This window comes from Morus notabilis, unplaced genomic scaffold, assembly GCF_000414095.1.
Source record: "Morus notabilis unplaced genomic scaffold, ASM41409v2 Scaffold3575, whole genome shotgun sequence".
Classification (NCBI taxonomy): Eukaryota; Viridiplantae; Streptophyta; class Magnoliopsida; order Rosales; family Moraceae; genus Morus; species Morus notabilis.
In genome coordinates this window covers 10,851-22,056 of record NW_010366109.1, presented here as the reverse complement: position 1 = coordinate 22,056, position 11,206 = coordinate 10,851, and the positions used below count along the sequence as shown (strand labels likewise).

At 35.4% G+C, this 11,206-nt stretch overlaps 2 protein-coding genes across 2 annotated transcripts; both read right to left on the bottom strand.

Annotated features, from left to right (window-relative positions):
• Positions 1-1,577: 1,577 nt before the first annotated feature.
• Positions 1,578-2,501, bottom strand: LOC21384621 (subtilisin-like protease SBT1.5). Its single transcript, XM_010109442.1, has one exon. The coding sequence runs from the start codon at positions 2,499-2,501 to the stop codon at positions 1,578-1,580; it is 924 nt and encodes a 307-aa protein (XP_010107744.1).
• A 4,791-nt stretch (positions 2,502-7,292) lies between these two features.
• Positions 7,293-8,681, bottom strand: LOC21384619 (ethylene-responsive transcription factor ERF071). Its single transcript, XM_010109440.2, has 2 exons — positions 8,207-8,681; positions 7,293-8,107 (listed from the first exon to the last, which is right to left on the bottom strand). The coding sequence occupies exons 1-2, from the start codon at positions 8,394-8,396 to the stop codon at positions 7,470-7,472; spliced, it is 828 nt and encodes a 275-aa protein (XP_010107742.1). The 5' UTR covers positions 8,397-8,681; the 3' UTR covers positions 7,293-7,469.
• Positions 8,682-11,206: the final 2,525 nt, after the last annotated feature.

The following is an 11,206-nucleotide window of genomic DNA, read 5'->3' as shown; positions in this document are numbered from 1 at the left end:
GGGAGGTTTGGGGGGGGGTTTGGATTTGACCCGGCCTTTTAAAAAAAAAAAAAAAAAAAAAAAGGTCAAAAAGAAAACATTTAATTCCCCTTTTTCTTTCTCATTCTTCTCCTTAAACTGTTGATGTTATGTAAAAGTACTCTCTTATCTTCCTAACTTCTCTGGAGTAGTAAACACACAGAAGAAAAGTACAATATTTTAAAATTAATATCTCTATATTCATGAACATCGGCATTAAAAATTGTCATATGTTTACTGAGATCTTAATTACTGATGACATATCTTCTTTTTTTTTTTTAATAGAAAGTTCATGAATCCTAAGTTACGAACTCCATGTGTTGAATTGGACCAAGCTGATATGGTACGACATGACTCGTAGATCATAATAATGTGTGTTTGTATTCTCTATAATATTCCACGGAGCTTCTTAGGGTCCGTTTATTTCATGTGTTCAAATTTATGGGTGTTTTTTCTTATAAAAAATTAAATTTCAAATGTTAAAAATAAAAATTACTAATTTAAACGCATAAATCAAACGATACTGTGCTTACAGACTTGTTACATTCTTTACAAATTTCCATAAACTATAATCTCTCTCATATAATTAGGTTAACGATATAATTTATGTTTAAAACTGCATGGTCCTAAACCAGCGACTTAAACCCACTGATGAACCCAAGTAACCACAAGAGGAGAAGTGACCCAATGTTTGCCATCTGTCCACGTAAGCATTCCAAACTCACTAACAATTTCATCTGACCATCCACGCGGACTAGTGTTGTCAGCCAAAATCGTAACCACGTAACTTTCTGTGTCACCCTTCTTACCAAACTCAAATCTTCTCAAGACTAATGAAAACGACAGTGTCCCCAGGGTTGGTGATTTTTACGGTGTAGGTGGCCGCACCATCACTAACGTGCGTCACAGTTCTAGGGACCGAAATCTCAACTAATTTGGACGGCCTTGATGCGTTGATCCGAACCGCGATCGCCGGGTAGTTGAGCTCCCAAGGGTACATTTTTTCTGTTTCGTCACAGTTCACTACCCTGGTCGTGATTACCTTAACCTGGTCGCTACTGTAATCGCTGCCGCAGAGGAATCTGATGTAATCATCCTCCGTTAGATCATAAACTAAGCCAGGATCAGCGGCTCTCACTGGGTCCACGTGTCCAGCAGCCATGTCCCACGTCGTAGCCAATATATTATTGACCTGTTCTTTTATCAACTTAGATCGCGATCGTGTGTATGGGCCGTGGTCATCATCGACGACTTGATTATAGCCGGGGTCCACTCAGGGTGGGTCCCTTTCAGCAACGCCTCGACGCCGTTCCCGGACTTATGTTAAACTCGGTGCGCCGTGTATCATTGGATAGACGACTCGGCGAGATCTCGGCTGGCCAGGCCGCTAGGATGTCGACACCTGGCGCAATCAAATCAGAGACACGCTCCACGGGAGGAAAAGTAAGAGACGACAGGTGCCGGTTTGACCCCAAATTGGGTCCCGCGGAAGCGCATAGCGGCGCGTGGGTTTTCGGAGGATGTTAGATATTCAAGAAGAGTGGCACGTGCGGAATTGGTTATGGAAATCCCGGGTGTAAGATAGGCTTGGCCGTTAAAGCCTCTCCTCGTGATGCCACGTTGGTCGTAATAACTCCAACTCCACCAGCCTCTTTCACCACAATTCCTTTGTGGGAACCTTGATACATTTCCTTCACGAGCTCGGGATCGAGAGTCTCCGGCAGGCAAGTACCCATCGAACCGTGCTTGGTTGCATTTCCCGCGTAAATCAACGGAAAGTACTCACCCGCGGAGAAGTGTTTACCGTCGTAGAGCGACGATCCGGTGATGACGCGTCCATCTCCGAGCACTATATCCGCCGGGAACGTCCTATCGAGTGTGCTTGCACCGACTGTTGTTATCCATGGTGCGGCGTTGGAAACCGGTTTCTTGTACGTGCCAGAATTCCCAGCCGCGGCTGAGAACACGACACCTTTTCGAATAACCCCAAATGCACCGATCGCAATCGGGTCGATATCGTATGGGAGTGGGACTGGAAAGGGCAGACCGAGAGAGATCGATATCCCGTCGATGCCGTCGTCAACGGCGGCGTCTATGCAGGCTAAAATGTCGGAATCGTAGCAGCCTTCCTGATCATCGCAGCAGATCTTGTAGATGGCGAGCCTTGCCTTCGGCACGATGCCGGAGGAGGCGCCGTAAGCATAGCCGAGAAAAGAGGCGTTCTCAACTCGTCGTCCGGCGGCGAGCGAGGCTGTGTGGGTGCCATGACCGAAAGCGTCTCTCGCCGTCTGCTTCCCCGTGTGCTGTTTGCCGAAACGCGCCTCATGGCCGCCGTCGAAGAATCTCGCTCCGATGAGCTTCTTGTTGCAAAGTGTGTCGGGGAAGGACTCCCCTCCGTCGCACTTGCCTTTCCACCTGGACGGGATTGGCCTCATGCCCTCGTCATTGAAACTACGTCGTTCCGGCCACACCCCGGAGTCCATATGTCCGGTAATGACGTTCGAACCCCAGTCTGTCTCATTAAGTCATTATTACTCATTGCCATATTGCTTGTGGTGTCAAGTCTGAGAAAGCCAGGTGATCGTGTGGTGTAGAATTGTCGAACCCGATCGGGAAATATGCCAAGTATTTCAGGCCGTTGATTAAGCTCTTAGGCTTGTTCGCCGCTGAGCTTAGCAGAGAAGCCTTGAAAGACGGTATTATAGACGTGTACCATCATGTTATCGTCGTAATTTGGGGCACGTAGAGTACTGAGGCTTCTGAGAGTTGAGCTATACCAGTCTACGACATTGGAGTACTCCGATGGTTTTAGGCTGTTTTGGAGTCGGATAATGAAAGTCTGGGTGACATTGGTTTGACTGGAAACAAGCGAGAATGGCAAGATAATCAGAAAGTAAAGGAGAGCTGAAAACAGACTCATTTTGGAGGGGTTACAAGAGAAAAGTACGTAGAACATGTGTGTGTGTTGATTATGATTTACAGCTAACTAGGTGTCGTATTCATAATGGGAAAAATAGGATTAAGATTAATATTCTTTCATCGTAAGGGACAAAATGTGTTAATGAGGTCCGAAAAGAGGTTGATCAGCAAAGACATGGACATTAATTTCGTGCATATATGTAGCTGCAGGACAAGGGAAAGTAGATTAAACTTGCTAACTCATACCGTTCATACATATTGCAAAGATCGGAATGGTTGATATCCATTCTAGGGTGTAGTTATTTATGTCCTTAATCAATTGTTTCTTCCTTTAAGCCAAAAACAAAAATAAAAAATAAAAAAAAAGTGTTGTTTTAATATATTATTAGTGTGAACGTGGATCATATGAGATGAGATTCTTTTTCTCTTGTATTAACATGAGGTTTTGGTGAATTGGGAGTAAGACAGAGCTTAATTGGTAATTGGAGATCAATCTTAAATTGGGACGAAGATCATTGAGTGGGGTTTGGTGGGTACGTGAGTGAAGAGTGCATGTGGCATGCATTCACATGTGACATGACGTCGGTTTTCTATAAATATATAGTGAGTGCTATATTTAATTAACTAGGAAAAACTCCTTGAGCTACTTTGCTTTTCATGTTACACTTTTGGGTTCATGAGTTGGGAATGCTGGGGTTTATGCGTCCTTAATTAATTAGGCGCAAAAGCTCACTGCAACGACAAGGAAATTGTGTTTGGTGAATCGTTTTTTTTTGTTTTTGTTTTTGTTGTTTTTTTTGTTTTTTTGTTTTTTACTTGATGCGGGGAGCTAATCTTCTCAGTTTTTCACTTCATGTTAACATATATTCCAATAATATGTTCAACATTAACAAGTTCACATAACTGAGCAAATGGACTTTGTCATCCCGTAGGCTTTATTAGTGAGTAAATAGTGAAACAATCACTATGTGAACTCATGGATTTTGTTGATGATGCGCATGGCATCATGGAAAATTACTCGAAAAAAATTTCCATTTGTGCCAATTTCAAATTTAATATTTAAGTGCAAAAAACACTCTCTAATGCAATGCTATTTACTGTGCTAAATTTCTGATATGCTATACTTTGTGGCAAATTCCTCACCAAGCATAACATATAGGAAATTTGACATTTGATTACTATTGATTGAAATGTCTACTTTTTCCATATAATCAATGCAACTTTTACATTTTCTAATTATTTTAAAATAAAAGTTTACTTTTACAACTTTCAAAGTTTAATAATTATAGTAAAAAATTACATTTCAAATAGCATTATGTATTAGACCAAAAATAAAAATAACATATCATATCAAAGTTTTTGATGCTAAATATACAATTAGTATTAGCATTTGCATTGAAGATGATCTAAGTTCTAAAAAGAACGAAAAATGGATCTTGTTATGATGCCAATATTATACACTTATTCATGGTCTAGAGTAAAAGTTGAAATCATCATTGGAATCATAGAGTATAAATAGATTGCTTTTGCACTTTCCCTTAATATATATGCAATGGTAGAGTGGTAGACAATGGACAAATAATATAGAATCAACAGTGTCATATCTTAATGCCCAATTCTAAATCCAGTTCTTATTATTGTTATTATTATCATCATTAATAATAATAATAATATTATTATTATTATTATCATCATTATTATTATTTGGGATTCATGTGGCTCGGGGCCTGAGACTAGAAGCCACAAACAATGGAGAGAAAAGAAAAGAAAAAAAAAAAAAAACGAAACCGAGAAATTTAACGGTCAAAAAAACAAAAGTGAATAATTTGATTGTCAACGTGTACTCATCCAATTTGACAGAGAAGAGATGTACAGGTCAATGTTTTTTTTTTTTTTTTTTTTTTTTTTTTACTCCTGTGTTTGAAAAAAAACAAAAAGGATTGACTTCGGCCTTCGGGGTCAAAATTCAAATTAAATGGGACTCTTTCATTGACAAGTCTATCAAATGAAAATTACAAATTTACAACTTCAGCATATTTAAAACCAGCTTTGTAATAGAATGTAGTTGGAAATAAGAATATGCTAAAGAGGGAAAAAAGGAGTTAAAAAAATGTCTAATGTTTATTTACCTTAGCTTAAATAAGAATGTACTAAAGAGGGAAATGTCTAATCTTTATGACATGGTAATTATCATAATAATATAAAAATAAATAATACTTTTTACTACTTAAATTTTAATATGTATAAAAAGTCAAAAATGAAAACGTTTTCTTTTTTACTTTCTCATTCACCTGTTTAAACTGTTGCTCATTAGGAAAACAGTAAAAAGTACTCCCTTATTTTTCTAGCTGCTTTTAGTAGTAAACAAATAGAAGAAATCTACAATATTTGAAAATTAATTTCTCACTATATCTTCCATTGACATTACAATTTTTAGTTAATGTATATGTTTTACTAAGATTATAAAATCTATATTAACATTTTTCGTGGAAAGATTATATTAATATTTGACCGATTATATTAATATTTGACCTCTTATATGCTACAACATGACTCGTAATTTACCAACTGCGTATGTTGAATTGGAGTAGACGATTGTTTCATTGAATGCGTTCTGTGGTTTGTAATAACGTACATTCCATGCATGCACATAAATTGCAATTTCTTTTTTTTTTTTTTTTTAAAAAGAGAAAGAAAGAATTATGAAAGTACTTTTAGTACGATGTCGTACGGACGCCAACAAAAAAGGTTTTTAGGTGAAGAAATCAATGTGCGCCCACAGGTCCCACACGTGCGCCGGTTTTGAGAGAAGAGCTGTTTCCGAAACCAGCGGCGCTGCTGCTGCTGGGATTCACAATTTCGAAACCCCACCGTTTCCCCGACACACTCTCCCACCGCGACGACCACTCTTTTGTCCTTTTGCTGATCATTATTTTCCCAAATTAGCCACTAATTTGAGATTAATTCCTTGTTAAACACTGCCATTTCGCCATACTATGACCTCGTTCACTTTGTGGATTCAAGTTTTTAATTCGAGTTAAGATGTAATATTTTTTGAGAACTTTTTACTGTAAAAATTTAAAACTAAAAACTCAAATCGGTGAAATGAACGAGACTTATATTTCTACCCCATCATTCCAAGAAAATTAAAATAAATGATTCGCAAGTATCTAATTGGAAGGATCATTTTAAATTAAAATTTCGTTCGTTTCGTGAATTTGAGTTTTTAATTTAAGTTAAGATGTAATATTTTTTATAATTTTTAATTGTAGAAGAAAAAATAATATGTGATATTTACTAAAAACTTTTAATTGTAAAAATTAAAAACTGAAAACTCGAATTGGTAAAATAAATGAGACATAAATAACAAAATCAATTTTTACATTGCTATTTTTTTTAGAATAGTACTCATTTAGAATAGTAACATTGCTAAATGATTCCCAAGTATCAAATTGGAAGGGATCCTTTTTTTTTAAAGACAAATAACAAGATCAATTTATACATTACTCATTTTTTAAGTAGACTAGAATAGTACTCAACTAGAAATAAATGATTCGCAAGTGATCATTTTTTTTTAAAGATAAGTGACAAGATCATTTTTATTATACAGAAAAATGAAAAATTTACCTTTTAAGAGTGTGAATTTAAATCTTTATTCAATTGATAAATATTCTTTTATTAATATAATTATTTGACTAAAAAAATTAATAAAAAATAAAAAATAAAAATCTTAATCTATGTATTTTTAAAGAATATCTGTTAAGATTACTTAGTCGTGGTAATTTTTTTTTCTTGCTTTTTAGTTATTCCTTTGTGGAAATTTTACTCACGGTATTAATAATAATCATCATCAAAATGACAATTTTTAAAATAGTATAAAAAATAACAAAATTTGATGTTATAAAAGTAACAACTATATAACTATAACATTATTATGAACATCACTATAATTTTAATTATATAATGTTTTTAAGGTCTGTTTATTTCGCTGATTCGAGTTTGTAATTCGAGTTGAGATGTGATTTTATGTGAGAATTTTTTACTGTAGCAAAAAAGTTAGATGTGACTGTTTCTGATAACTTTTTATTGTAGCAAAACTCAAATTCTAAACTCGAATCGGCGAAATGAACAGACCTAAATTTTTCTAATGTAATTATCTCTTATATATAAGAAGCTTTACGGCAATTAGAAGTTGGGAAAAAATGGATTTGGGTGCTCATTATAACAAGAACAAAACAAACATTTTATTTTTTGATAATTAAAAATGGATTTTAGAGAACAAACCAAAGTCGGAAAAGATAAGAAATGCATATACTTACGATTTTAAACACAATTCCACTCTGAGAAGTAAGGTAAACAAAAAGCAGCGATTTTGACAAATTAAACTGCACATTTATTCATTCAATCATCCGTTGCTTAGAACAAGTTTTAAGCACCCAACTAACAAGGAAAAGTTAGAAACCAATGACCTAAAACCATACAAGAGGAAAAACGAAATTAAATAGACACACATAAAAACGACGTCGTAACGTTTACACATCGGACCCCGAGGAACGAACATCGTCGCCGTCGAAGCTCCAGAGCTCCCCAACCTCGCTCTCCTGAGCCGTGCTCGGCGCCGCCGACTGGCCGTCGAGGTACGGAATCTGGTAGAACTTCATGTAGTTCTCATACGCCATTAGCTCCTCCGACAGCTTCTGTAACTCGTTTATCTCTTCCTCTCCAACTAAATTAACAACCTTTTCTTCTTTCCTCGGCTCTTCCTCTTTCACTCTGGTTTGAGCCGTACCGAAACAGTTTGTGTTGGAGTTCGGAAAAGTTTGTTCAATCTGGTTCAGATCGTAACCAAGCCCAAACTCCTGAGTGTTGTGGGGTTGATACAGGGGACGGGTTTGGTTGCGGTGAGCTTGTTGGACTTGGACGGCACCGTAAGTGTCGTTGGTGTCCTCGTTGGGGAAGTTAACCTTGGCTTTCTTTCCTCGGATTTTCCGAGCTTCCCTGTCGTAGGCTCTGGCGGCTTCCTCCGCGGTGTTGAAGGTTCCGAGCCAAACACGAACCCCTTTTCTCGGGTCGCGAATCTCCGCCGCCCATTTCCCCCACGGACGCTGCCTTATCCCTCTGTACAGGTTCTTTCTCACCCTCTTTACCGGCTTTTCAGATTGCTCACCCTCTGTATGTCAAAATAACCGACTCAGAAAAAAGAAAACAACAAAGTACAAGAAAGAAACTTTAGAACAGAGCATTTACGAAAAGGGAAAGAAAACAATACCTGACGAGGGTACGGATCGTTTAAGAGGGACATGATTTTCGACTTCGTGATTGATCAGGTGGCAGAAATTGGACTCGAACGAGTTGTGACTCAGCTTGGCGAAGGGTGAGCTGGGCCATATATCGGATGAGTTAACTCGGCGGCCTCGATTACGAGGGATTAAGCCAGCGATTACAGCACCGCCACACATTTCTTAAAAATAAATAAAAACTTTTGAGGAAACTTAAAAAAGTGTTTGGTTAAGATATTTTGGTCTGGGTTCGTAGAAATTAAGGTCGATAAGCAAAAAATGCGATGTGGAAACTTGAAGAAGGTTTTCAAGGATGGGGAATGGGTTTGAGAGAGAGAGAGAGAGAGAGAGATATTAAGAGGGTTTTTGTAGTAGTAGGAGGAGTTGGGTCTTGTAGAAATTGTTCAGATTATTTGGAAGTTTCTTGGGATTTACCTGTAATTTATTAGTTGGTGTCTGGATTTATATCAACATATCTTAAGCGGTCTTGCGTGACAGGTAAAGACAGGGGAAATGGTAAGGATCAGGATGAATTCACGGGGGTTTACATCACAATTACTTTTATGACCTTTCCCACAGTGAAGTGCCAGCTTTTATTTCTCATGTCTATCTAACATGTAACGCGTTTCCTTTTTTCAAATTTACTACCTTCTCTCTTTTTAAAACGACAGAATTATATAAATGAGAATTAAAGATTTTATTTTGAACTATCAAATTTGTATAACATCATATACACATATGGTTTTTTATTTTTTTATTTTGATATAATTTTAATTAGATTAACATTTAGGAATACTCTTTATTTGATAATGATACCCTTACCCCTTAGAAAGAACTTTACATAAGTTGTTAAAAATTCTATGGTAAAACATTATGAATGCAGGGTGAAATTTCATAAATTTTGTAAGTTAACATGTATTCTTTTTTTAATAAATCATATTTCATGGTATATTGTTTGATTAGCTTTTCATAATGTGAATAAAAAACTAACGATAATTATTTTATCTAATGATATATGTAATATATATATATATATATCATTATTGTGTTTATTCTAGTAATGTTTTTAAACAAAAATTTAACGCAACTAAATTAAATGCAATGAATATCTGGTGAGATTTACATGTTAAAGTATAAACATTATTGTTGGCCCACCTCCTAATAGCTTAAGCTTTTGGAATGAATTGGTAAATTAACATGGTATCAGAGCGAGAGGTCCTGAGTTCAAACCTTCGTAATTGCACTATTTATCCCCATTTTAAAATTATCATCGCGTGTTGGGTTTTTAATATATTTCGGACTTAAATATTCACGTATTGGGCTTTTCAATTAATTTACTTACACGATTGCCCATGAGGGAGAATGTTAAAATATAAAAACTATTGTTGGCTCACCTCTTAATAGCTTAAGCTTGATTGGTAAGCTAACATTACATGAGCAGACGATGGTAGATGCGCTCTTTCTTAAATTGTCATTAATAAATATTAGCTAATATTATATAAAATTATCCACAAAGGTTTGGCCGTGTTTGTAATTTCTCGCCTGAAAGAGCATTATAATTTATCCTTGTAAGCGAATTTGGATATTTACTACGCTAATTAATTAAGCAAAGTGTTTGGCAGACGCCAGAAGGACAGGAAAGCACATAGATGTGCTTTGTTAAATACAATATATTGTTGCAAGTGGAACAAAAAAAAAAAGGGACAAGAGCATCATTAGTAAATTGAATTTTGGGTACAACAAACTTCTATAGACCAAAAAGAGTTATAGTAGACTTTATTTTATTTGATGCCGTCAAAAAGAGTTCTACAAAAATCATAATATAAGTTGCGAATTCTTGCGTAATTTACACTAAATTTATGTAGTGTTAATCTCATCTCTTTTAATAGTTCCAATCACATTCTATGATTTTTGTACGGGAAAAAGACTGCTTTAGTCCATACACCGAAAGGGATTGATAAGTTAACTTGATCAATTTACTAATTACATTAATTATGGGCAAGAAGTTTTCAAAATGAGCGGCTAACTCTGACAGATTATTATTATTATTATTATTATTATTATTATTGTTTAAGTCAGTCAAAACATTTCATATGGAATTTAATAATTAGAAGGCTTCTTGGCCTCTTAACTGGCTTGTGAATTTGTTTGAAAGAGGTTGATTAGCAGTAATTTAAAGCAAAAGTTTGATCGATATACATGATAGAAATAATAAAAAAAAAAGCATCTAATATCATTTTAAAAAATTGAACCAGTTTTAATTTGTCACTACAAGTGGACGAAAAAAACCGCTAAGCACACCGCATATATGATTCCAAATCGTGGGCATAATAATATATGTTTATAGCCTAAATGTAACAATGGAGAATGTCAAAGAATAGTTATTTATTTGAACATAAAAAAGTTACTAATGTTCGACCAATCTACATTTTCAAACACTATAGCTTTTTTTATGGTAAAAAAATAACGAGAGATGTATACTTATCTTTAGACAGTCAGCAAAGACAACATACATTTTTTTATAGCCTAATTTTGGCGACACATACCCCCAAAAAAACAAAGAAAAAATGGCTGCAGTTGCCTTTAATATTTTTGCTTTATTTTATGCATGCATGGGTTCTTTCTACGTTAAGGCTTTTTACTAGTAATATAAGTTTCGGATCATTAAGTATGAGTAAAATCACATTAAAATGAAATAGTACATAAAACAAATAATTTTTAATATAAATTTAACAGTTTAAAACAGAGACTTATCAATAATTTATTTTTTCAAGTTCTGTCATAAAAATTTTTAATACAAATATAACAATTTAAAACAAAGACTTATCAATAATTTATTTTTTTAAGTCCTACTAAAGAAAATCTCCTTAACTCTCTAACTCTGGCCACTTTAATATACACATGTCACATATTCAACTTTGCGGGATCTACAATTATTGTTTATGTGCTCCTTGACCCTATTCCAGCTTCGCGGAAGATCAATAAACTCC